At 48.6% G+C, this 27,194-nt stretch overlaps 2 protein-coding genes across 3 annotated transcripts in view; one reads left to right on the forward strand and one right to left on the reverse strand.

The window, feature by feature from the left end:
• LOC102257900 (histone-lysine N-methyltransferase SMYD1) overlaps positions 1 to 4,300 on the forward strand; it is a gene marked incomplete at its 5' end in the record, with an annotated part of 7,583 nt that extends 3,283 nt beyond the window's left edge. Inside the window, 3 exons of the mRNA XM_005883621.2 lie at positions 415 to 578; positions 1,535 to 1,703; positions 3,202 to 4,300. Of these exons, the coding sequence (XP_005883683.1) occupies positions 415 to 578; positions 1,535 to 1,703; positions 3,202 to 3,360 (492 nt within the window). The remainder of the gene's footprint in view (positions 1 to 414; positions 579 to 1,534; positions 1,704 to 3,201) is intronic.
• An 11,407-nt stretch (positions 4,301 to 15,707) lies between these two features.
• Positions 15,708 to 25,411, reverse strand: FABP1 (fatty acid binding protein 1, liver). Of its 2 annotated transcripts, none has more exons than XM_005883623.2 (4): positions 25,233 to 25,411; positions 23,152 to 23,324; positions 19,034 to 19,126; positions 15,708 to 15,824 (listed from the first exon to the last, which is right to left on the reverse strand). In XM_005883623.2, exons 1-4 carry the CDS (start codon positions 25,297 to 25,299, stop codon positions 15,774 to 15,776), a joined length of 384 nt encoding a protein of 127 aa, XP_005883685.1. In that variant the 5' UTR covers positions 25,300 to 25,411; the 3' UTR covers positions 15,708 to 15,773. The 2 variants fall into 2 exon arrangements, with proteins under 2 accessions (XP_005883685.1, XP_005883684.1); XM_005883622.2 differs by lacking the exon at positions 19,034 to 19,126 and adding an exon at positions 21,139 to 21,231 and having other exon boundaries at positions 15,765 to 15,824; positions 25,233 to 25,385.
• Between the last annotated feature and the right edge of the window lie 1,783 nt (positions 25,412 to 27,194).

Below are 27,194 nucleotides of genomic sequence, written 5' to 3' on the forward strand. Positions count from 1 at the left end.
TCGCTTCCAGCTGCCTGGCTGCCGGCCGCCATCTTGGCTGACAGTTAATTTGCATAAGGATATGCTGATTAGCCAATGGGAAGGGTAGTGGTCATACGCTAATTACCATGTTTCTCTTTTATTAGTGTAGATATATATATGTGTATGTATGTATATATGTATGTATGTATATATATATATCTATCTTTCCTAACTCCCTGCTCCCAACTGACTTATATATGGAAACTTCTCGTGTTGCCATTCCCTTTCCATCTCTACATCTTACCCAAATAAGACCATTTTGCAATTCAAATCACAAATTGTGAGCAATCTCAACTTTCAAAGGAGTGTCCAGTGTCATTGTGCGGCTCCCGTATGTGAATTAAGCATGTGCCATGGCGCGTTGGTAACGGACCGGGCCTGTGTCTCTTCCAGGTTGTGAAGTTGTGCCGGGAGTGCCTGGAGAAGCAGGACTCGGTGTTTGCTGACACCAACATCTACATGCTGAGGATGCTGAGCATCGTTTCCGAGGTCCTCTCCTACCTCCAGGCGTTTGAGGAGGCCTCCTACTACGCCAGGAGGATGGTGGATGGCTATGTGTAGGTGACAATCCTGGGTGTCAGATAATCTGGAAATGTGTCTACTCCAGGCAGGACAAATAGAGGGCGCGCATGCTGCTACCTCTCCCTCCTGAACCCACAGCAAGCAGCAGTAATTGGGACTCTTTACAACGAAGCCTTTTAATCATGGTGCTCCTAGTAATAATGACCAAATACTCAGAGTTGGTACCTAAGGTGAAACCTATTTGTCATCCCCGGTCTTTCCCGAATCCTGCAGCGTATCTATTGTTTGCTGGTGGCTTCTGATTTCCTGATGGCCAAGTCCAGCAGGATTTTAAGTGTTTAGAAAGGGTCCCCCCTAACAACCAACACAGAAAATCCTGTGAGCTTTCGTTCATTAAAATTGTAAAGTATAAAATAGAATGTCCTTGCCTTCCCTCTGCCGATGTCCTCCCTGTTCACAGTGGCATGTGAATTTGTGTATCTGGCTACATGGCCACATTGGCACAAGAAGGTTCATTTTTGGGGGAAGGATGTTACTCAGAAATGAAATGTAGGGAAACTATATAACACGTTAAAAGGAAGCTCTGTTAAGAAGGTGCCACGGAGGGAAAAATGCAATTCTGCCCCAAGAAGGACATTTTTGTTAACCTTTTCCCTTTGGCCTTTCTACTGCTTTCCCGGAAGAGGGATGGGTGCACCAGAGAGCTCCCAGGTTCCCATAGTAACGTTCAGAGTACAATCCTGATTCCTTTTCCCCAAGAGGATGTGGCTCGGAGACTCAGATGAAAGTCTCAGCTCTTACAGCCTCCCTGTGTGGGGTTCTGGCCACCTCCCACCTGTCTGCGCCTCAGTCCCCTCCCAGCGGGCTGCAGAGGGTGGCACTGGTGGGAAAGCAGAAGGACTTCAATGAGAGCACTTGATAACATGTCAAATACTCTGCCATTGTAAGGGAGGCTGGGATTATGTGTTATGATTATTTATTGCCTCTACAGGAAGCTCTACCACCCCAACAATGCCCAACTGGGCATGGCCGTGATGCGGGCGGGGCTGACCAACTGGCATGCTGGTAACATTGAGGTGGGGCACGGTATGATCTGCAAAGCCTATGCCATTCTCCTGGTGACACACGGACCCACCCACCCAATTACCAAGGACTTAGAGGCAAGTAGCACCTTGACGCCGGGACCCCCTGCCTGCTCTGAGCTTTCTGAGGATGAGAGCTGAGGTCTGAACTCTGCTCTGGGAAAGTCCCTAGGTTGCCTGCGAGACCTGAAGGGAGCTCACAAAGGCTTTAGCCCACTCCCCTTGTTTACATATGAGGAAACTGAGGCCCAGGGAAGGGGAGTAAGCTGTTCATAGTCAAATAGCTGGTGGATGACAAGCTGAGACTTGAAACCTGAGATGCTCCAAGCTTGACTGAGAAAACCTAGATAATGGTGTGTGTGCATGCATGTGTGAGTGTGTGTGTGTGTGTGTGTGTGTGTGTGTGTGTGTGTGTGTAGCTATGCACGTGACGAAATGTGCATTACAGAATGAGTGGATTGCGGAGCACGGACTCTAGAAGCAGACTGCTGGGACTGAGTTCCAGCTTCCCCACTTTCTAGCCATGTGAATGCAAATATTGCATGTGTGGGCCTCAGTCTCCTCGTCGGTAAACCGGAGGAAGAGGAGAGGGTTGTAAGGAGGGTGCAATGACTTGATGTGTGAACAGCACTGAGAACAGTGCCTGGCACATGGCATGCTCTCATCCTCTGCTGGTTTCCTCTGTGCTTTGAAGGGCTGGTTTATTCAAGAGTGACCGAGTTCAAGGAGCTGTCCTCAGACAGTGCAGTGTGGGGAAGATGAAAGACTCGGTGGCATAAAGTGTGTGAGGAGACAGACTTCATGCCTAGTGATTTAAGCTTGTCAAAGGCAGAGATTTTGCCCATCGCATTCACTGCTGCATCCTTAGCCCCTCAGCAATGTCTGGCGCTTGTTAAGTATGCTTTTTAAAGAAAATATGTTTTTGTTGATTTCAGAAAGAGGAAGGAAGAGGGGGAGGGAGAGAGAGATAGAAACATCAATGATGAGAGAGAAATCATTGATCGGCTGCCTCCTGCACACCCCCTACCAGGGATCAGCCCTCAACCTGGGCATGTGCCCTGACTGGGAATCGAACCATGACCTCCTGGTTCATGGGTGGATGCTCAACCACTAAGCCACACTGGCTGGGCGATAAGTATTTCTTAAAAGAACACATGGGGAAGTGAGAACTTCATTGTGTGTGTCACATACTGTCATTTTCCTGGTCTGTTGGGAAGTAGGAAGGCATCTTACCCCTTTCATGTACGAGGCAACCGAGGGCTGAAGGGATTCAATTACTTGCATAAGGTGGGACCCAGTGCAGGGGCCAGGGTTCAAATCTAGTCCTCACTTGACGGTTCCTGAGAACAACCCCTCAGGGGTCTGACTCTCTCAGGGGTCTGACTCCCTAACAAGCTGACCCACGGCCAGGACCCTAGGCCCCGGTGGATGTATCCTCTGAGGGGGCACCGTCGAATCTTGGTGACTGGGAGTCATTTACCCCATTGCCTGCCTTTTCCAAAAGGGCCCAGGGAGGCCAGCGCCACCATGTCCTGGGGCCTGTCATCACTGTTCCTGGTGTGTCTGCGTCCCACAGGCCATGCGGATGCAGACGGAGATGGAGCTGCGCCTGTTCCACCAGAACGAGTTCATGTACCGCAAGATGCGTGAGGCTGCCCTGAACAACCAGCCCATGCAGGTCATGGCTGAGCCCAGCAGCGAGCCGGCGCCATCTCTGTTCCATAAGAAGCAATGAGGACCTGCCTGGGGTGTGTGTGTGTGTGTGTGTGTGTGTGTGTGTGTGTGTGGCGGGGGGGGCACTGTGGCTCAGGAACTGGGGAGACATTCTGGAGGGAGTGGGCTTCTGGGGAGACCCTTGATGGGTAAATTGGAGTATTGCTCAACCCTGTTGCTATGGGAATGTACTGCTCTGGGTTCCTCAGTGTCATGTTGGTTCATCTCAACTCTGTTTAATTCAATTTAATTCATCCTATAGCTCAACTCATCCTACAAGTATTTGTAGGCCCTAGAGATAAAGAAGTTCCAAGAGTAGCTGGGGAGGCAAAATGTAAGCAGACAATGAAAGCGCTGTGTAATCATAATGCAATGTAAGCCGTGTGGAGAGAGGGGAGCAGTAGTGGGCCTGTCCGGTGGGTGTGTGTACACGCAGTGTGGGCTATCGTGGAGGGGATCTCATCTGAGCTGAGGGTGGCAGGTGCTTGGAGCCTCAGGTGGCTGCTCACCCAACTGTGCAGGTGTCTCTGGGGCTGCTGGCCTCACCCGTGGTCTGGGATTGTCAGTGTTTGGGTGACGAGGATGGGAGAAGTCTGTTCAGGATGAAGCTGAGGGAGACTTGGAAACACATATACCTGGATTCCCTCAATTTCCTCTTCCTACAGTCACACACGCCATGCCTGCACCCACCCCTCCTTCTCACACCAGTGGACAGGACCCCCGCTCCTTCTCCACCTGTGCTCTGGGCTCCTTCCTCCCCTGTCTTGGGCCCGGCTTCACCTATTACTCCTTCTCCACCCTGGATCCTTGACATGTTTCTAGCTTCTTGAGTGTGGTCAGTACACATGCTGGGGGTGACCGGCAGTAATAATGTTCACAGCTGAGTAGTTTTTAAAGGGTTTGTCTCCCATAGTTATCTCCTTTTCTCTTTCCTTTCCTTTCCTTTTCTTTCTTTTTCTTTTTAAAAAATCCTCACCAGAGGATATTTTTCCATTGATTTTTAGAGAGAGTGGAAGAGGGAAAGACAGAGAGAAATATCGATGTGAGAGAAGCACACCAATTGGTTGCCTCCTGCACGAGCCCTGACTAGGGCCTGGGCCAGGGCCGGAGAGGAGCCGACAACCAGGTATGTGCCCTTGATATGAATCAAACCAGGACCCTTTGGTCCGCAGGCTGACAAGCTATCCACTGAGCCAAACTGGCCAGGGCTCATCTTCTTTCCTTCACTTTTAATTTCTTCCTGAAGCCACTGCAGGCTGGCTTCCTGAACTCCACTAGAAGAGATTTTACCAAGGTCAGTTCTAGAGGGCCCTTTTTGGTTGTTGCGATTCTTGGCATCTTTGCATCAGTTGACACTCCCAGCGCTGATTTCTGGAACACCGCTTCCCGGTGCTGATGCTCTGATGTGGTTTCTCAGTCTCCCTCGGTCCCTGTTTCTCCACGTTCCCTGATATGTGGCATTTCCCGTAGTTGGTTTTGTTCATCGTGGTCACTCTCACTTTATTTTCATCGCAGTCTGCACACACTCCCTGCAGTTCGCCAGGCCCTTGGTTTGATGGTCTTAAATCCGTATCTCCCAACCCTGCTCTTCAGCTCCAGCCCCACACACCCTCTTGAATGTTCTGCAGGCACATCAAACTCAGCACATCCAGAATAAAATTCTTTCTCTTTCTCTCCCTATCTCCCCTCCCCAACATCTGTCCCTCCTCAGCACGCCACCGAGAACACCTGACTTCTGCTTCTGTGGCATCCTAGACTTCAGTCAAACCCACTCACTCCCTGGTCCCTGAGTGACCCATGTTCTCCATGCCTCTCTGAGTTTTCTACCTAAAACAGCTAAAACCTGCCGACTCCTATTCATCTTTCAGCATCCAGCTTGGAAATCACCCCATCTGTGAAGCCTTCCCTGAATGCCTTCAATTCAGCTGGCTGCCTGGGTCTCTGGTATTACCCTTGAATCTCCCATCATAACTCTCTCCTAATTGTCTGCCTCCTCTATCAGATTGTGAGCTCCTGGAGGGCAGGAGCTGTGTCCCTTTATTCATCTTCCTTTCCCCAGAACCTAGCACAGGTCCTGAAACATAGTAGGTGCTCAGTTAATGCGTGTTGAATGAATGAATGAATGAATGAATTTACTTCGCAGAGCAGAAGAGATAGGGACTGTGTATTTTGAGTTTTTATGTTACAGCTGTCAATAAAGGCCATTAAATCCACTGTTTCAAAACAGATATGTGTGGGTTCTTTCTTTCTGACGACCTATTTAGGGCAGTACTGTCTATAGAACTTCCTGTGATGATGGAAATGTATTATATCTGTGTTGCCCAATACAGTAGCCACTAGCAGCATGAGACTATCCAGCATTTGAAATGTGTCTGGTATGAGTGAGGAATTTAATTTTTAATTTTATTTAATTTCAATTAAAATAGCCAATGTGGCTAGTGGCTACTGTATTAGTGCAGTTTTAGAGAATAATTTAGTGTAGTTTTTAAGATTATGGACACTGAAACAGATTAAGTTTATATCACAAGCTCTTAGCTCGGACTGGTAATTTCACCCATGCTTCAGTTCCCTCATTTCTACCCACCACACAGAGTTGCTGTGAGAATTAAATATTTTATTTTTTAAAAAATATTTTTTTATTGATTTCAGAGAGGAAGATAGATAGATAGATAGATACATTAATGATGAGAGAGAATCATTGATTGGCTGCCTCCTGCATGCTCCCTGCTGGGGATCAAGCCTGCAAACCAGGCATGTGCCCTGACTGGGAATTGAACCATGACCTCCTGGTTCATGGTTGAAGCTCAATTACTGAGCCACACTGGGTGGGCGAGAATTAAATGTTTTAAATGTGAAGTCCTTAGAAGAGTGCCTGGCCCATCATAAGTGCTCCATGAGCATTCCAACCTTGCCACTGTTGGGGTGTTCCTTCTCCTAATGAGAAAGTGAAGGTGAAGGGTAGAGATAAACAGTGTATGCCGGAACCAGCTCTTACCAGCCTGTGAGAGCTGATAGTACACATCTCTTCCCAACTCTGCATTCATCAACATCACATTGATACCATGACATTGGCCATGGTGGGAATATTTACACCATGGTAATTGGCTTAACTTTGGAAGAACACATTAATTGGTCGTGTTTCAGTCTGTAAAAATAGGGTTTGCTACATGGAAGTAGAAGAATGGATAGAGACCATTAAAGAAGTCTTTACTTAAATTGGAGCGAAATCTGCATTCTGAAACCTCTATCCCCGGGTCATAACAAACTAGTGTAAAACCTCTGATTCATACCCTTCAGACTAAGCCACCAATGCATTGACACACATAACTACTGAAGTCCAGATATAGCCACTTATTGGGGGAATTCTCTATGGGGTGCAGGGAATCCATATAGTTGGGGCACAGAAGAGAGAGTAGCACCTCTGAGGGCAGTCAGAGGTGCACGCGTCTGGACACCGTGTGCACACTGGTGAAAGATGGACACTCAGTGCATGAAGGTAAACAGCACTTCTTGAAGCCCTGGTTCCCTCCTGGCGCAGCATTACATACAAACCACCGGGTCTCAGGTTGTCCAGGAGCGCTCATCAAGCTCAGAAAGGCACCATGTGCAGCATGACCACAGCCAACACCTGGGCTCACTAACTGGCATGAATTTAGTCCTCCCTGTCAGCCTTGGCCTCTCCACCTCACAGGGCTTGGTCGCAGAACATTCTGGTCCAGACACAGTTTCTCAGGTGTCTTTAGGAGTTGCCTTTCATTATAACAAATCACCATGACCTTAGTGACTTAAAACAATGCAGATTTATTAGTTTATGGTTCTAGATCAGAAGTCCAAATGGGTCTGAAATCTAGGTGTCAGCAGAGCTGTGAAGGCTGTAGGGGAGGAATCTATTTATTTTTTCTTTTTTTGTTTTGTTTGTTGATTCTCACCCAAGGATATTTTTTCCATTGCTTTTCGGAGAGAGAGAGAGAGAGAAAGAGAGAGAGAAAGAGTGGAAAGGAGGGAGGAGGGGGGAAAGAGAGAAAGAGAGAGAAACATTGATGTGAGAGAGATACATTGATTGGTTGCCTCCTGCACATGCCCCCACTGGGGGCGGAGTGCAAACTGCAACCCTGGTACTTGCCCTCAACCAGGAATTGAACCTGCAACCCTTCCACGCACGGGTCGATGCTCTAACCACTAAGCAAACTGGCCAGGGCAGGAATCTGTTTCTTGCTTTTTTTCAGTTCCTAAAAGCTTCTTCTAGAATGCTCCCCTTCCTTGGCTGTGGCCCCCCAGCCAGCAATTGCATCCCTCCTTCTCTGACCCTCCTGCTTTCCTCTTTCACTTATAAGAACACTTGTGACTAGATTGGGGCCACTGGGATCACCCAGGATAAACTCCTCCTCTCAGGTCCTTACCTAATCACATCTGCAAAATCCCTGTTGCCGTGCAGGGTAACACATTCGCAGGTCCGGGCGTTCGCACATGGACCGCTTTGGAGGCCATCATTCTGCCACCAGTCGTGCAGGCACAGCTGCAAGCCTCTGAGCAGAAGACTTGGTTCTGCCACCCAGCAAGCTTGCTCTCAAGCCCTCAGACCAGTTGTGCAGGCACAGCTGCAAGCCTCTGAGCAGAAGACTTGGGACTGGAGTCCCGATGCCCAGGCCCCAGGAGAACGACTCTTCCTTCTTATCCGTCACACTGACAGCCACGTCCCATCGGCCTTTTTCTCTTCCTCATTCACCAAGTCAGGGTTTCTAAGTTCTCACTCAGCACACCACAGCCAGGCTCCGTGCTTCCCCTGCCCACCAGTCCTGGGCAGGTGTGGCCCACGTGGAATCCCCCTGTAGACCCGGCACCGTCCTGGGTACGGCAAAGAGCTGGGGCAGCGCAGGGAACTGCAGTTTGAAGCAGCAGCTGGAATCCCAGCTACATGTTTGTGACCTTAACTGGCATTTGCATTTGGCCTTGTAAGACAGTCCTTTGCATTTTACTCACCGTCCGTCTTGTTAGAGTGTGTGTTTCTTGAATGGAAGACTATTGCTTTCCTCATGGTTTTAGGTGTTCAGGCCATTCATACTCAACTTGTTTATATCTAACTCACTCCTCACTTCCCTCTAGACCAGTGGTTCTCAACCTTCCTAATGCCGCGACCCTTTAATACAGTTCCTCATGTTGTGGTGACCTCCAACCATAAAATTATTTTCGTTGCTACTTCATAACTGTAATTTTGCTACTGTTATGAATCGTCATGTAAATATCTGATATGCAGGATGTATTTTCATTGTTACAAATTGAACATAATTAAAGCATAGTGATTAATCATAAAAACAATATGTAATTATATATGTGTTTTCTGATGGTCTTAGGTGACCCCTGTGAAAGGGTCGTTCGACCCCCAAAGGGGTTGCGACCCACAGGTTGGCGACCCACAGGTTGAGAACTGCTGCTCCAGACCTTTACTCACCACCTCACCACCTACCTAGCTCCCCAAGATCTGGGCAGGCAGCCTCTGGAGCTTGCTCACACCGGCGTCATGGCACGGATCATACTGTCACCATGTGGATTATGGGTTGGCCTCCCTGCTAGACTGCAAGTTGGCAAGTCTCCCAGGGATCATTGTGTCCTCAGAGCTGAGTGCCGCCCAGCCCTGACTTGGCTTAACGAGGCTAGGTTGTAAAGCAGATAAATAAATTCCACGTCTCCACGTTTTTCTGGTAAGAAGTACTAGAAAAAGATCGGGTGGTCACTCTATGCCTCGAGTATGTATAGAAAAGTGCTCTGAAGATTAAGTATGGACTGAGAGCCCCCTCCCCACAAAACAGTAAAAAATCACTTTCTTTACTCTAATGGCAAACAGTTAAAAACAGGAAGAAGAAGAAAAGCCAGGCCAACGTGGCTCAGTGGTTGAACATTGACCTATGAACCAGGAGGTCGTTGTTCTATTCCTGGTCAGTACACATGCCAGGGTTGTGGGCTTGATCCCTAGTATGGGGTGTGCAGGAGGCAGCCGATCAATGATTCTCTCTCATCATTGATGTTTCTATCTCTCTCTCCCTTGCCCTTCCTCTCTGAAATAAATAAAAATATATTTTAAAAAGAAGAAGAAGAAGAAACCACACAGAAATGTCTACTTTTGTATGGATATATACACCCAAACTGGCTCTTCTCAAATGAATTAGCTTTGAGAAGGAGCGCCCTCTGTTGGTGGAATGTACACAGAACAGCTGGACAGAGAAGGCAGAAGGGTCAGGAGGGAAAAGGGGGTCAAGGTAAAAATAGCTGATACAACCAGCAGCTGTTTACTCAATTTACTCAAAGCAGGCTTCGGGCACCTGTACAAGATCTAAGTTCAGCATTTAAAATGTGTTCTCCTTTTCAGGCGAAAACATACAAACAATCCCCTTCTAAACCCGGCGTGTTCCCAATTAGGAGGAGACTGGGGGTTTGTTCAGCTCCTTAGAGGCCTGGCTGAAGTACCGTGTTTCTACCACTTCGCTCCTCCTGTGTCTTGAGAGTCCAAGGACCTCCGCTTCACCATATATCAGCTGGGTAGACCCAGGCAAACTGCTTTTCCTCTCTGTGCCCCTTCATCCACTCACTGATGTTCCTCTGGGCATAATAGAGCTTCTGCTCATGGTCTGAATGTCAAACCCACTGCAGTTCCCTGAGGAATCCAAGTGGCAATAATAACATGTTTCACTTGGATGGCATTTGCATTGTTTCATAGGCTCCTTATAAAAGAGAGAAGATATTGTATTGCCCATTTTACAGATGAGAAAACTGAGATAGAAAATCATAGATTAGTTGAACAATATCTTGAAGCCCAATATTTTTACTTTACATCATCTGCTTTTTAAAAAAAATCATTGCTCATTAAAAAAAAATAGTTCCACAAAATTACTTCCTTGGAAAAGATTCAAACAATATAAATAATGCAGAAAGCTCTCTTGACCTCCCACCTAATTCCTGTTCCCACTGTAGGATAATGGCTATTATATAACCACCCATTATCACACACACACACACACACACACACCCTGTATACGTATCCTATCTAATACTAGACAAACATGGTAATTGACCGATGTATCCTATCTAATACTAGACAAACATGGTAATTGACTGTACCTTCGCTATGCCTCCCATGGGCTAACAGCGCAATATGCAAATGAACCGCCAACAAAGATGGCAGCTAATTTGCATACTGCAGGCAGGGTGGGACAGGTGCCGCCATCCGGGCCTGCTATCTGTGACCTGGGGCGGTGGGTGTCCCGAGTGCAACCCGACCCGGGGCGGCTGGGCGGGGCAGCGAAGGCTTGAAGGCGGCTCTGGCCAGAGCGAAGGCCTGGGTCCCGGGTGCTGGAGTAAAACGGGTGCCGGCAGCCAGGGGAAGGGAAGGCCTATTGCATGAATCTTTTCGTGCAATAGGCCTCTAGTCTCTATATAAATAGATAATTTTGTTTCACATTTTAACAAAATTTACATGAATGATATTATACTGTTGATATTGTTCTAAAACTTGCTTTTTTAAATAAAAAAGATTAAGCTTTGTCTTAGAGCAGCAGTTCTCAAACTGTGGGTCGAGACCCCTTTGGCGGTCGAATGACCCTTTTACAGGGGTCGCCTAAGACCATCCTGCATATCAGATATTAACATTACGACTCATAACAGTTGCAACATTACAGTTATGAAGTCGCAACGAAAATAATTTTATGGTTGGAGGTCACCACAACATGAGGAACTGTATTTAAAGGGCCAGAAGGTTGAGAACCACTGTGTTAGAGGTAGTTCTATATCAGTCCATATAGCTCTGCCGTGTCTAATTTCATCTACCAGAGGTTATTTCAGAGCATGGCTGTTCCACAGTTGATTTAACCTTTTCTTACTGATGGGAATTTGTTTTCCGTTTTTGGTGTTGCACCCTTATATGCTTCTTTGTGCACGTGTTTCAGCATTTCTCTGGGACATACACAACAGTGGCATTGCTCGGTGCTAGGGAAGTCACACTGAGAAAAAGTAATGAATGCCGTTAAACGGTATTCCATATGGGCTGCACGAGTGTCCTAGCTCCACCCCCTTGCAAACACCGGATGCTACCAATCATTTTACCTTTTGCTAGTTTGACTTGTAAAATGATATCTCATCTTACACTCCCCCTTTCTGATTACTGTGACACTAAGCGTATCTCATATTGTGAATTCCTCATGAATGTCCTCAGCCCACCTTGCCATTGACTTGTTGGTCTTCTTATTAATTTGGGGAGGTTTTTATATTCCGTCTATTAACCTCGGTTACATAACCCACAAATATTTTCTCCCACATGGTTGCTTTTTTTTTTTTTTTGAAATTGTGTTCACAGTGCCTTTTTTCATATAAAATTAAAAATGCTTGAGGTGGTAAAATGAATTAATCTTTTTCTTCATGGTTTTTGCACTGTGCTCAAGAAGGTCTTCTACAATTCAAGTTACTTACCTATCATCATGTCTACTTCTAATATTTCACATTTATTCCTTTAGCTCTTTAGTTCATCTGGAATTTATTGTTGTGAGTGGCATGTTGTAGTATGCCGTTGGTTCTTTGGATTTTTTTTTTTTTGTATCTCCCAACCCTGAGTCCTTACTAAAGCTCTGAAGCTCTTTCCTTAAGCCTGCCTTAGCTCCCGAAAGAATGCTTTCCCCTTTTCCCAAGACCCTGGTCCCCGTGGGAGAAGGAAGGCACAGGCGTGGAGAACACTATAGGGCAGTGGTTCTCAACCTTCCTAATGCCGCGACCCTTTAATACAGTTCCTCATGTTGTGGTGACCCCCAACCATAAAATTACTTTCGTTGCTACTTCATAACTGTAATTTTGCTACTGTTATGAATTGTAATGTAAATATCTGATATGCAGGATGTATTTTCATTGTTACAAATTGAACATAATTAAAGCATAGTGATGAATCACAAAAACAATATGTAATTATATATGTGTTTTCCGATGGCCTTAGGTGACCCCTGTGAAAGGGTCGTTCGACCCCCAAAGGGTTGCGACCCACAGGTTGAGAACCGCTGCTATAGGGAAAGGCAGGAAGAACTTCATTCCACAAGAACGGTGCAGATCAAATGCCGATGTGCAGGGCAGGACGCTTTCCTGCAGGAGGTGGCACTTAAATCACCAGGGGACCGAGAGGTTGTGTGGCTTGGCTGGTGTGCATGTTACAGGAAAGGGAGCGACGCTAGATAAGGTGGGGCAACTCTGATGGAGCAAGGGTCGGCAAGCTCCCGTCCATGGCTCAGAGGTGGCTGCCGCCTGCTTCTGTACAGTGTAAGAGCTAAGAATGGTTTTCAGATGTTTAAATGATTAAAAAAACACAAAAGAACTTGATGACTTTATAACATAAAAACGATATGAAATTCACATTTCAGCATCCGTAAGTCAAGTCTTATGAAACATAGCTACGCCCATTTGTGTACTATCTGTGGCTGTTTCTGTGCTGCCAGCATAACTGAGGGTGGTGACAGACACTGTTCTCTTTCTAGGTTTTTACAGAGTTGACTGACCCCTGGTACAGAGACTTGAATGCAGGTTTAGGAGTTTGACCCTTATGTGCTGGGCAATGAACCAGGAAAATAGGATCAGCTCTGTTTATGAGGAAGATGGCTATGAGCAGGGTGGAGGCTTGCAGGTGAGAGAGAGAGAGAGAGAGAGAGAGAGAGAGGAGAGAGAGAGAGAGAGAGAGAAAGGGAGGGAGGAAGGGAGATGCCTTAGGTTGACTGTGAAATAATCTAAGTAACAAGTAGTTGGGTTTCAAATCTAGAAGTTGAAATGTGACAGATTCATTTGTTAATTCATTCATTTATTAAGGTATTGTGATTTATAATAAGAAATACGCATTGGTCTTCATCCTCAGTCCCTGAAACAGGGCTCCTGGAACCCTCGTAATTCTCAAGTCATAAGAACATGAGGAGCCTCTTTTGTTCCCATGAGGGAACTTGGGGAGGGCTCCCGGGTGGCTCCCGGGTGGCTCCCGGGTGGCTCCAGGGTGGGTCTGGTCCCCAGAAAGAGGAAACAGTGAGAAAGACCAAGGTTGTCATTTTCAGCTCCACCTCCCACTTCTTCAGAGAGGAAAAGGGGCTAGAAAAGGAGTTAATACTGGGTCATGCCTACACGAGGCAGCCTCCATGGACCCCAATAGTATGGGGTTCTGAGCTTTCAGGACGGTGAACACATTTATGTACTGAGGGGGTGACAACCCCAACAACTCCTCAGGGACAGAGGCTCCTGTGCTCAGACCCTCCCAGACCGCCCCTGTGTGTCTTCATCCGGCTGTTCACCTGTATTTTTTTTAACATATCCTTTAATAAACAGATGAATGTGAGTGTGTCCCTGAGTTCTGTGAGCTATTCTAGCAAATAGTCGGATCCAAAGTGGAAGAGGTCATTTCCAGCCAAGTCGGACAGAAGCGGTGGGTAACCTGGGGCCTACTACTTGCGATTGGCTCTAACCTGTGTGGAAGGGTGGCGTTCTCACGGGACTGAGCCCTTAACCTATGGGATCTGACACTATCTCTAGGTAGACAGTGTCAGAATTGAGTTAAATTGTGGCACACCCAGCTGGTGTCCTACATACACACACATTTGGTGATCAGAAATATCAGAAAAAAGTGTTCTGCTGCTGGTGGGAATGCAGACTGGTGCAGCCATTACGGAAAACAGGATGGAGTGTCCTCAAAAAATTAAATATGGAACTGCCATTTGACCCAGTGATCCCACTTTTAGAAATATATCCTAAGAAACCTAAAGCACCAATCAGAAAGAATATATGCACCCCCATGTTCATAGCAGCACAATTTACAATAGCTAAGATCTGGAAACAGCCCAAGTGCCCATTAGTAGATGAGTGAATAAAAAAGCTGTGGTACATTTATACCATGGAATACTATGCAGCAGTAAAAGAAGTATCTCTTACCCTTTGAAACAGCATGGAGAGACCTGGAGAGTATCATGCTCAGAGAAGTAAGTCAGTCAGAGAAAGAGAAGTATCACATGATCGGACTCATATGTGGAATCTAAGTAACAAAATAAACTGATGAACAGAGTGGATCCAGAAACATGGAAGCATGAAACAGAGTGCGGAATCTCAGAGGGAAGGTGGGGAAGGGTGGGTGGGAAGGAGGTAATCAACCGAAGACCTTGTATGCATATATGCATGTCCCATGGACACAGACAATGGGGAGGTGAGGAACCGGGGCAGGGGGCAGGGGGCAGAGGTGGACTGGAGGGGGTCCATGGGGAGAAAATGGGACATATGTAATACTTTCAACAATAAAGAATTATTAAAAAATAAAAAATAAAAGCCATGGGCCTCACACTTCTTCATTTCCTAAAACATAACACTACTTATAAAGGCCTTCAATCTTGCCTAGATTGTTTTGAAGTTTGGGGACTTTCATTACATTTTTGCGCTGCACCAGTAACAGATAGACACACTACACAAAAAGCTACCATCAAACTCAGATATGGGAGAGGGTATCCACCAGCATCTGCATCCCTAGGGGAGAACTGAGAACAATACTAATTGTTCTTCAACACTGGATATTGATGTTATGGTACATTCAAGAAGGAGTAGACAGAAAATCAATGAAGAGTCTGGTCGGTCATAAGGATCAAAAATGAAAATAGTATATTCAATAGGAAGACATTTGGTCTGATTAACTAGAACACCTGAAAGTGGACTTTGTATGAGGTTCTATATGTGGTGATGAATATATGGGATTATTTAGAATACAATATAGCACTAACTGAAAGAGAATTACTGAATCAGAATTAAACAAACATCTCAGTTAAAAAAAAATCATGTCTTGGTTAGAAAACCGCTTCAGCCTGTGCCCATAACAACTACCAGAGCCTGGTACAGGTACTGTTCAGAGAAGTCATTCTTCTCCCACATTCTGCCTCTGCTCATTGCATGTAGGGAATTTCCTTCTGAGCTTCCTCTGTTGACTCTGGTACCCCTTGCTAAGCTCCTCACTCAGCCCTCCTCCAGGAGGGGAATTGTTCATTGGTGGGCCAGCGCCTGCTCTTTTTGTTCATGTCCACTGGTGGGTGAGGCTGCTGTGGCCACACTCTCTGTCCCCACAGGGACCCACCCTTCCCTTTGGGTCAGCACACTGTGTATCCATTTGCCCCAACTCCTAGGAAAGGTCCTTTAGGGCTGTTCTACAAATCCAGCCACATTTCATGTTCCTTGTGGCATCGCCCAAGTGGGCAGCCTGGGGTCTGCTTCAGACCTGACCCCATGAGGATGGAATGTGCAGGTTATCAAAGTTTATGAAAATATAGGTGGTCAGTGCTTACTGATGTCAATAACAGCATCCACGAGAGGCCACCAAGAAGCAAAGACATGTTTTTAAAACAAAGTTTACTTTATTACATTAATTTTACACAGTGAGAGAATATGAAGTGCAGATGTCTAAATTCTCTTGCTGATTCTCTTGAAGACAATGTCACCCAATGTCATGGTCTGAAAGTCAGAAAAGAAATCATGCAATAAGTATGATTGCAAAATTGTAATAAGTATGCAATCTAACCTCTCTAACCTCGGATGTTGAATTGTAAAAGATGACTAAGTCATCAAAACAGCTGTAAATATGCTATCATATGTAACAGCCCAAGGAGTCCTCTGTTTTTTATAGGACCAGAGAAAGGGTTGGCAATCTTTTCTAAAATCCCAGGCCAACTTTTTGTCACTTTCCTTCCTCATGTGGAGAGTTGTCCTGACTCTTACTGAAGTCTTTTCTACATTAATGACTGTTAGAGCGTGACCATCAAAACCAGTTTTGTCCAATCCCATTTCTCAAAGTTTGATTGAGTGCCTACTATGTACCAAACACATGTTGAGTAGCAAGGACACACGTATATGGAAACACCGAGGAACCCAGCCTGGAACATAGCAGGTAGGGCCTAATTTCCTCCAAAGCTGCGAAGCATATAAAACCCCTGGATTTCTTGGGCTCATCAGTTTTTGAGATTTTTGAGGCATGTTCCCCTTTCCCCCCATCCCATCCTCCCACTGATTCTCTTGAACAAGACTGTGGCAATGTCATTAGTATTAAAAAGGAGTCTCTTAGTTTCTGCAGCAATGGAATGGAATAGAAAGATTTGGGTTTGAACCTCGGTTCTACAACTCATTGTCGATGACCTTGGACAGGTCAGCCTGTCTATTAAACCCCTCATCCTGCCTCCTTCACTGGAGATGTGAGGACTAGAAGAGACGGAGAGTGTTGAAGGACATTGGCCAAGGCTAAGCCCAGGACTGATCCTCTCCTGCTCTCTTGCTGGTGCCTCCCTGAGCTGCTGTGAATGTGCCCGGGTGCGGGCTGGGACCGCATGTTTCATGGTTGACTCTCACACTCTCCCAAGTTGAGGGATTTTTCCACTTGGACTGAGTGGTGACAGACCCCTTGAGCAGCATCCTGGGGCAAGGAAGAGCCAGGGGACATCATTGATGGAGAGACACTGCACTGGGTCGGAGACAGAGGTGGCTGGCAGCCAGGCGCCAAGGCTGACGTGGCACACACCACGGCAGTGTGCCAGATTCGTAAGCTGCCATAAAACTGCCACGAATAGGATTCTCCCTATTAATGCCGAATGGGCCAAGGCATTTGTTGACTGCCCTGGGCTTGTAGGGCACGTAGAAGTCTTTGTGGCTTCTTGGTGAGTGTGGAGGCAGAGGAGAAGGGCTCTGGCTAATAATCATGGCACTGTCATACAACAGAAAAAGCAACAAAAGGACCCAACTTTTGGCCAAACAAAGCCTGCCTTGCATGTGGGTTCTGTGTCAGTGGAAGGGCTGTTCTGTGAATCAGAGGCACACAGGAGGCGATGAGTGGATTCCTGCCCTCTAGCCCGTGAGCGTGTCCGGAGGCCAAATCCCAGTGGAGACTGAGGAGGGTGGGCTGTGCTGGTGGCTCTCCATGACCCCGGGTCTCCTCCTACCGAGCACCTCTCCTGCCCCATCTTACTTAGGTTTGGTGAAGGAAGGGTAGGGCGATGAGGAGAGAAGGAAGTGGGAAAGCTGGAGTGGTGAATCCGGACCAGGAATGTGGTGGTGGAAGGACAGCCCGAAGGCGCCCAGGGGGGTGGGGAAGCCCCAGCTGGGGCCACTGCCCGCACATGTGGAGTCTGGTGAATTAGAAAAGGGTGCCCCTTCCTTTAGACACTGATCTGTTGGAAAGCTACCCTAATGCACTAAACTCCTAGACTAACACTCCTGACTGGCAGACACTGCACAATTGTAATAAGTATGTAAATCTAACCTGGTCTATTAAACCCCTCATCCTGCCTCCTTCACTGGAGATGTGAGGACTAGAAGAGACGGAGAGTGTTGAAGGACATTGGCCAAGGCTAAGCCCAGGACTGATCCTCTCCTGCTCTCTTGCTGGTGCCTCCCTGAGCTGCTGTGAATGTGCCCGGGTGCGGGCTGGGACCGCATGTTTCATGGTTGACTCTCACACTCTCCCAAGTTGAGGGATTTTTCCACTTGGACTGAGTGGTGACAGACCCCTTGAGCAGCATCCTGGGGCAAGGAAGAGCCAGGGGACATCATTGATGGAGAGACACTGCACTGGGTCGGAGACAGAGGTGGCTGGCAGCCAGGCGCCAAGGCTGACGTGGCACACACCACGGCAGTGTGCCAGATTCGTAAGCTGCCATAAAACTGCCACGAATAGGATTCTCCCTATTAATGCCGAATGGGCCAAGGCATTTGTTGACTGCCCTGGGCTTGTAGGGCACGTAGAAGTCTTTGTGGCTTCTTGGTGAGTGTGGAGGCAGAGGAGAAGGGCTCTGGCTAATAATCATGGCACTGTCATACAACAGAAAAAGCAACAAAAGGACCCAACTTTTGGCCAAACAAAGCCTGCCTTGCATGTGGGTTCTGTGTCAGTGGAAGGGCTGTTCTGTGAATCAGAGGCACACAGGAGGCGATGAGTGGATTCCTGCCCTCTAGCCCATGAGTGTGTCTGGAGGCCAAATCCCAATGGACACTGAGGAGGGTGGGCTGTGCTGGTGGCTCTCCATGACCCCGGGTCTCCTCCTACCGAGCACCTCTCCTGCCCCATCTTACTTAGGTTTGGTGAAGGAAGGGTAGGGCGATGAGGAGAGAAGGAAGTGGGAAAGCTGGAGTGGTGAATCCGGACCAGGAATGTGGTGGTGGAAGGACAGCCCGAAGGCGCCCAGGGGGGTGGGGAAGCCCCAGCTGGGGCCACTGCCCGCACATGTGGAGTCTGGTGAATTAGAAAAGGGTGCCCCTTCCTTTAGACACTGATCTGTTGGAAAGCTACCCTAATGCACTAAACTCCTAGACTAACACTCCTGACTGGCAGACACTGCACAATTGTAATAAGTATGTAAATCTAACCTGTCTGTAAGGGGAGTGGTTCCCCCGAAGGTATGCTGTGCTGCAACTGTGGGTGGCAGCCCTGTGAGACAGACCCCATTGAGAGGAACCCGAGCTCTGCCTTTCCTCGCTATTTGCTGCCTTAGTGTCCCCATTTAGAAAATGCTGGGAAGATTGCAGATATGTGTGTCAACTGCCTGGTACATAGCGGGTCCTCAGGAGGTGGCAGCAGAGACGAACAGCAGCAAAGGTGGGGGGAAAGGCGGCTCCTCACTCGGCCCCGCACTTCTCCCCTCCAGCACTGGGAGCCGCAGCTCAGAGTGGCAACTTACGTGGATGACTGTGTCTCCGTTGAGTTCGGTCACGGACTTGATGCCTTTGAAAGATGTCACCAGTTTATTCTCACCTTCTAGCTGCACCACTGCCTGCAGGGGACAGAAGAGATGGCCCGTGAGGAAGGGTCTGGCAGGGAGCAAGGCGTTTGCTAATGAGGTTGGGTCCCCGGCATGGGTCTCTGCTTACAACAACCCACCACTCCTCTTTATAGAAGCCAACCTCCCAGCTCTCTGACTCCTAATAGAAGTGAATTGTATTTAAAAACTAAAAGAAGCCCTGGCTGATGTGGCTCAGCAGTTGAGCGTCGACCTATGAACCAGGAGGTCACCTTTCAATTCCTGGTCAGGGCACATGCCTGGGTGGAAACACCGAGGAACCCAGCCTGGAACATAGCAGGTAGGGCCTAATTTCCTCCAAAGCTGCGAAGCATATAAAACCCCTGGATTTCTTGGGCTCATCAGTTTTTGAGATTTTTGAGGCATGTTCCCCTTTCCCCCCATCCCATCCTCCCACTGATTCTCTTGAACAAGACTGTGGCAATGTCATTAGTATTAAAAAGGAGTCTCTTAGTTTCTGCAGCAATGGAATGGAATAGAAAGATTTGGGTTTGAACCTCGGTTCTACAACTCATTGTCGATGACCTTGGACAGGTCAGCCTATCTATTAAACCCCTCATCCTGCCTCCTTCTTCACTGGAGATGTGAGGACTAGAAGAGATGGAGAGTGTTGAAGGACATTGGTCAAGGCTAAGCCCAGGACTGATCCTCTCCTGCTCTCCTGCTGGTGCCTCCCTGAGCTGCTGTGAATGTGCCCGGGTGCGGGGTGGAACTGCATGTTTCATGGTTGACTCTCACACTCTCCCAAGTTGAGGGATTTTTCCACTTGGACTGAGTGGTGACAGACCCCTTGAGCAGCATCCTGCCGGCTGTTACTCCCTGAAGTACAGTCTGGGGCAAGGAAGAGCCAGGGGACATCATTGATGGAGAGACACTGCACTGGGTCGGAGACAGAGGTGGCTGGCAGCCAGGCGCCAAGGCTGACGTGGCACACACCACGGCAGTGTGCCAGATTCGTAAGCTGCCATAAAACTGCCACGAATAGGATTCTCCCTATTAATGCCGAATGGGCCAAGGCATTTGTTGACTGCCCTGGGCTTGTAGGGCACGTAGAAGTCTTTGTGGCTTCTTGGTGAGTGTGGAGGCAGAGGAGAAGGGCTCTGGCTAATAATCATGGCACTGTCATACAACAGAAAAAGCAACAAAAGGACCCAACTTTTGGCCAAACAAAGCCTGCCTTGCATGTGGGTTCTGTGTCAGTGGAAGGGCTGTTCTGTGAATCAGAGGCACACAGGAGGCGATGAGTGGATTCCTGCCCTCTAGCCCGTGAGCGTGTCCGGAGGCCAAATCCCAGTGGAGACTGAGGAGGGTGGGCTGTGCTGGTGGCTCTCCATGACCCCGGGTCTCCTCCTACCGAGCACCTCTCCTGCCCCATCTTACTTAGGTTTGGTGAAGGAAGGGTAGGGCGATGAGGAGAGAAGGAAGTGGGAAAGCTGGAGTGGTGAATCCGGACCAGGAATGTGGTGGTGGAAGGACAGCCCGAAGGCGCCCAGGGGGGTGGGGAAGCCCCAGCTGGGGCCACTGCCCGCACATGTGGAGTCTGGTGAATTAGAAAAGGGTGCCCCTTCCTTTAGACACTGATCTGTTGGAAAGCTACCCTAATGCACTAAACTCCTAGACTAACACTCCTGACTGGCAGACACTGCACAATTGTAATAAGTATGTAAATCTAACCTGTCTGTAAGGGGAGTGGTTCCCCCGAAGGTATGCTGTGCTGCAACTGTGGGTGGCAGCCCTGTGAGACAGACCCCATTGAGAGGAACCCGAGCTCTGCCTTTCCTCGCTATTTGCTGCCTTAGTGTCCCCATTTAGAAAATGCTGGGAAGATTGCAGATATGTGTGTCAACTGCCTGGTACATAGCGGGTCCTCAGGAGGTGGCAGCAGAGACGAACAGCAGCAAAGGTGGGGGGAAAGGCGGCTCCTCACTCGGCCCCGCACTTCTCCCCTCAAGCACTGGGAGCCGCAGCTCAGAGTGGCAACTTACGTGGACGACTGTGTCTCCGTTGAGTTCCGTCACGGACTTGATGCCTTTGAAAGATGTCACCAGTTTATTCTCACCTTCCAGCTGCACCACTGCCTGCAGGGGACAGAAGAGATGGCCCGTGAGGAAGGGTCTGGCAGGGAGCAAGGCGTTTGCTAATGAGGTTGGGTCCCCGGCATGGGTCTCTGCTTACAACAACCCACCACTCCTCTTTATAGAAGCCAACCTCCCAGCTCTCTGACTCCTAATAGAAGTGAATTGTATTTAAAAACTAAAAGAAGCCCTGGCTGATGTGGCTCAGCAGTTGAGCGTCGACCTATGAACCAGGAGGTCACCTTTCAATTCCTGGTCAGGGCACATGCCTGGGCTGCAGGCTTGATCCCTAGTGGGGAGTGTGCAGGAGGCAGCCAATCAATGATTTTCTCTCATCATTAATGTTTCTATCTCTCTCTCTCTCTCCCTCTCCCTTCCTCTCTCTGAAGTCAATAAAAACATTAAAAAATTTACTTAAAAGAAAATAACTAGAAGAAACTGTCAGGGTATCTTTAGCCAGACTTTTAAATTTATGCTAGGTGATCTAGAAATCAGCAATACAACACTTAACTGGCTCAAAACACTAAGGTAAACTTGAGTAAAATCTCAATTCTCCAAGCTAATAGAGAGAGGTGGTAGCAAGATTTAAGAACTGGCCAGTTGGGAGAGCACATTCCAGCATGCTTATTGTTCTTATTGGGGTCTCCTGCTCAAGCTTTATGCATCCAGGGAGAGGCAACAGAAGCCCAGGAAGAGGAAATAGGGAGCAGAAGACACCGGCCAAGGTTAAAAATTTTCCTCAAAAATGGACAATCGGAAAAGGTCTGTGGTAAAACACATGACCACGCGCCCCTTCCTATGGGCACATGGAAAGGATTTTTCCTCCTAAATTTTATCACAGATTTCCTGACCTGTAGTGTTGTATCTGGAGAAGCAGAAATAAAGACTGATCAGAAGAGGTAAAAATACCAAAATAAGCCCAATGCACAAAATTGTCTGGAGGGAAGGAATGGAGGTGGCTGCTCAGCAGTGCTGGCCAGGCTGGGGCGGGTGGAGTTTCTAAGGAAGGAAGAGAGGCTCCTGGTGGCGGGCACCCCAGTGCCTGGATCTCCATGCCAGCACCTGCTGATGCTCACACAGCCCGAACCCAGCACTCATTACACACCTGAGCCACAGCCCAGCGGGAGGTGCCTGTTTTACAGCTGAGGTAGCTAAGGCCGGGAGCTCCGGGATCACCCCTGAAGGTTTGGTATTCTGGGGTTGCCAGCACATCCTCCAGGAAGCTTCTCCCCAGGACCACTGGCTAGAGGCTTAGCAAAGCCAGTTTAATTTGGACTCAAGGATACCCAGGGCTCTGTGAAGGGTTTTTCACTGACCCCCACTTGCCCAGTGCCTGGATCTCCATGCCAGCGCCTGCTCACACAGCCCGAACCCAGCACTCATTAAACACCTGAGTCACAGCCTAGCGGAAGGTGCCTGTTTTACAGCTGAGGTAGCTAGGGCCGGGAGCTCTGGGATCAGCCCTGAAGGTTTGGTATTCTGGGGTTGCCAGCACCTCCTCCAGGAAGCTTCTCCCCAGCACCACTGGCTAGAGGCCTAGCAAAGCCAGTTTAATTTGGACTCAAGGAGAGCCAGGGCTCTGTGAAGGGTTTTTCACTGACCCCCACTTGCCCACTGTTGGGCCTGGAAGAACCTGGGACTTAGTCCCTGGCTGTATGCATGGTTCCGCCAGTTCCTCCGCATTGGGAGAGCTCGGATTCTTGGGCCAGACCACCCCCATCATCAGTCCTTCAGGAAGTTTTCCCTAAGAGGTTCTTCCCCAAGAGCTGACTTTGTCTCTCTGCTTCTCACCCCAGAAGTAAGTTCAGAGATAGGGCGTCCAAGGTGGGAATTGTGAGGTGTGACCCTTGAGGGAGGAAGCCCTGGGACCAAGCTCCAAGAAAAGTTCCAGAAGCAGAGTGTGGCTGGAGGGGCATCTCCTACCTTGACCTTCTCCCCAGTCATGGTCTCCAGCTCGCACTCCTCCCCCAGGGTGAACTCGTTCTGGATCACTTTGGACCCGGTGGTGATGGTGAGCTTGAAGTGCTTCCCATTCTGCACGACTTCCGACACTCCCTTGATGTCCTTCCCCTTCTGGATGAGGTCGTCAGGCAGACCTGGTGGAAACCATCTGAGGTTTAGAGATGGCAGAGGTGGGAGTTGCCAGGCAGTGGCCACAGAGAAAGTTTGTAGTACGGAGGGGGAGTGGGAGGTGCTGTGTCTCCTTGGAGGTCACAAGCATGGAGTCCTGTGAGTAACATGGGCCTTGACCTTTGAAAGGAAAGGTCAGTGGCCCGACTTGACCTGCCCTGGCCGGCTCACCATCTTGTCAGTTGGTTTATAAAGAAGACACTCCTCTGGCCTGAAGACCTCTCCTGTCTTTTTTTTTTTTAATCCTCACCAGAGGATTTTTTAGAGAGAGTGGAAGAGAGAGGGAAAGACAGAGAGAAACATTGATGTGAGAGAAACACATCAATTGGTTGCCTCCTGCATGCTCCCTGACCGGGAAGGAGTCTACAACCAAGGTACGTGCCCCCGACTGTAATCGAACCTGGGACCCTTTGGTCTGCAGGCCGATGCTCTATCCACTGAGCCAAACCGGCTAGGGCTGAAGACCTCTCCCGTCGTGAGCACCTGGTTCTTGCTCACTCTCCTTCCTCACTCTTCCTCCTTTAACACTCAGAGAATTTGCTCTTTGAGTATAAGCATTCCATCCTCCACACTCAAGTTGGCTGATACAGTTTATCTTCCAAGCCAGGTCACTCCTGAGAGTGAGACATGGGGTTGGAGGTTCTAGTATGCCGGAGCAACATGCACCAACTGGGCCTGTCCTGGTTGGCATCTGTCCACCCAGCCCTATCTCAACCTCTGCTGGCAAGGCTCTCGAAGAGGAGGTATCAGGAGTCTCTTGCCCTGGGACAGAGCTTTACAAATTTCAGAACATGTCTGTGGTGTCATATGAATTGAGGTTTACAAACCCACGTGCATTGATAGTGGGTGGGATGGGAGGGGGTGTCCTGTTGCACAGGTGAGGGATGTGAGCCACAGAGAGGTGGCATGACTTGCCCTACAGTAGATCCAAGCTCTCTGCTGGCCCTGAAGTTCCTCCTCCCTCTGTCTTTGCTGTCTTTCCCACCCTTCTCCCTCTTGGCGCCCTTCCTTGTCACATAAGGCTTCCTCTATCGGGAGTACCATCCCCTTTTCCAGTCCCCTAGTGGACACCTGCTCATCTTCCAAGGTTAGCCAAGGCTCACCTTCATCACCATCAAACCTCCTCTCCTTGCCCTCCCATGAGCACCAAATCCTCCTGCACAATCCTCTGGGGGACACAGCAGGTGAAAGTGGGGTCTCTGGGAGCCAGTGCCTGCTTCAATTCCTGGTGCAAACACTCCTTACCTGAGTGACCTTGGTTGGGATTACTTAACCTTTCAAGGTCTCAGTTGCTTTGACTGTAAAATGGGAAAAATAATGGTACCCGACTCAGAGTTCTTTCACTGAAGATTCAATGGGATATTGCATATCAAGGGCTTGGCACAGTGCCTGGCACTGAGTCAACACTCAGTACGCATTAGGAGATTCTTGTTTGTATTTATTTTGTCTCCTTTTCCTCGCTAAACTGTGACTTTGGAAATGGGGCTCATTGTCATGTGTCCCTTGTATCTGTCCAGCACGGTGCTTAGAATATGGTTGGGCTTGAATCAACGTTAGGAGAATGAATGGCTGGCTGGATGAATGAATGAATGAACAAGGTCACACAGTGAGTTACTAGCAGAGGTGGCTTCAATCCAAATCAGACACTCGTTCAGTGCTCCTTGCACTTGCCTGTGGGTGGCCTTGTCCAGTGAGGACCAGCACAAGCTGCCAGTGACTGCAAAAGGAACACGCACCGCAGGGCCCTGGTCTGCAGAAAGCCCGAGCCTCTCCTCCCATCCCAGCATCCAGCCTGCATCTGTGACCCGCCACCCCCTGCCGGCTCAGACACTGATTGCCATGACCGCCGGCTCGGTGCCCAGGTCAGCACTCACCAATTGCCTTCATGAAGGGCTCAAAGTTTTCCTGGCTCTGCACCTGGTACTTGCCGGAGAAATTCATGGTGGCGACGAGGCTCCCTCCACAGTTGATCGGCAGCTCTGCTGGCGGGGCTGTCCAGTGTGGGCTGATTTATAAGAGGCTATTTCCCCTTTGAGTGTTGGCCATAGGTCAGCATCTGTCACCTCCTTTATGGCCAGGTTCAAATATTAACTCGAGAGCAATGGTCAACGATAAAAAAACACACAGGAGGGGCACAGCAGAGATTTGCTCTAATTCAGCAAACATTAACGGGTGTCAATCAAATGCAAAGCCCTGTGGTCCTGCAGCCTTTAAGGTGCTCCTCACCCATGAAATGTGTGTATATGTGTGTGTGTGTGTGTGTGTGTGTGTGTGTATACATAGCTACACATACATGTTTGTGTGTGTATATATACTTGTGTGTATCTAGATCTAGACAAACAGGAAAATATTAAATAATCCCTTTAAACTCAAAACCTCACCTTATTTACATAACCTTTTGATCTCCTCCCACAGACTTAATTTTTACAAAGATGTCATCAGACCCTGGAGCCATTTTGTATTAGAGGGAATGCCTCCTCGACAGGCATTCCAAATCAGTCTCCTTTTTTTTTTTCAATCCTCACCTGAGGATATTTTTCCATTGATATTTTTTAGAGAGCGTGGAAGGGGTGGGGAGAGATAGAGAGAGAAACATGGATGTGAGACACATCGATTGGCTGCCTCTCCCATGTGCCCTGACAAGGGCTGAGGATTGAGCCTGCAACCGAGGTACGTGCCCTTGACCAGATTTGAACCTGGGACCCTTTGGTCCTCAGGCTGACGCTCTATCCACTGAGTCAAACTGGCTAGGGCATCGATCTCCTTTTTAGAGTGTTAAAACACTACATACTAAAGGGAAGGTTTAAGCCTTTAGACCAGCAGTGTGGCAACTGAGATGCATTTTATTAGGCAGCTAAAGGGTAGTGGAGAGAAAGAAGGCAGTACCTGCTGAGCCGACTGGACCCGTCAGGGCCGCCCATGCCCTGTGCTCGCTCTCACTCTGCTCTCTGCGCCCGTCTTTCCCTTCACCTGGTCACCTCCTCTGGGACTCTCTGGGCCCGTAGAGCACTTGGCGAACACTACATTCTAATTCCTACTGGGATTACTTCTCTATGTATCCTCTTTCACAGCACTTCTTCTTTGGGATTCCCAATACCTGGCACTTGAGAGATGTCCAATTAATGATGGGTCAACAAATAAGGCCGTCAAAACATAACGAGGCCACAGCTCTTCCCTTAAAAGGAAGAGAAGAGACAGAGAGAGATATGGAGTAGCCTGGTGGGCACACACTCTCAAAGCACGGAATCACTGGGGCTGGGCAGCCGGGAGATTGAGAACCTGGCTGGGAACTTTCCCCTTTGTTGTGGTGGAACGCAATCTAGGGTGCTATTTGAATCTGTGTTTCCTGGCTGCTGCCCCTTTTTGCTGAAAGAAATGCTTTTTACTCTTTATTACAGCCTAAGATTCATTTTGGTTTACACCTGGCATATAAACTCCACATCAGACCCTCCTCTCCCATGACCACTGATGTCAGGTGACACCTTCCCCCCTCCCCCAAGCTGCTAACTGGGCTCTAAGGTGGAGATTGGGAAGGAGGGTCGAGAAAGTTTCTCCTTAGGGCAAGTCAGCACCCATCCCAGAGGCCTCTAGGAAGCCTGGAGCCATCGGGTACTCCTTTCCCAGGGTCTGAGGAAAAGCAGGGCCTGTGACTGCCTGTACTTCTTCTCCAGGCAATGCCTGGGCAGATGTACGCAGCCTGGTCAGGGGTCTGGCACAGTCGGTGAAGAGCTGACAGCTCCCGCTGCAAATGGAAGCCCGACAGTTGGAGAGGTAGGTAGACCAAGCTGGCAGTCACAAGGCAAGAATCCTGTCCCCCTGCTGCCCCCTGCCCCCAG

Source organism: Myotis brandtii, unplaced genomic scaffold (genome assembly GCF_000412655.1).
Source record: "Myotis brandtii unplaced genomic scaffold, ASM41265v1 scaffold7955, whole genome shotgun sequence".
Classification (NCBI taxonomy): Eukaryota; Metazoa; Chordata; class Mammalia; order Chiroptera; family Vespertilionidae; genus Myotis; species Myotis brandtii.

Coding starts and splice junctions, on each gene's coding strand:
- FABP1 (XM_005883623.2), bottom strand. CDS start 25,299: ATGAATTTCTCCGGCAAGTACCAGGTGCAGAGCCAGGAAAACTTTGAG. Junction 23,325..25,232: donor GCCCTTCATGAAGGCAATTG/GTGAGTGCTGAC, acceptor GGTTTCCACCAG/GTCTGCCTGACGACCTCATC. Junction 19,127..23,151: donor TGACTGGGGAGAAGGTCAAG/GTAGGAGATGCC, acceptor TGTCCCCTGCAG/GCAGTGGTGCAGCTAGAAGG.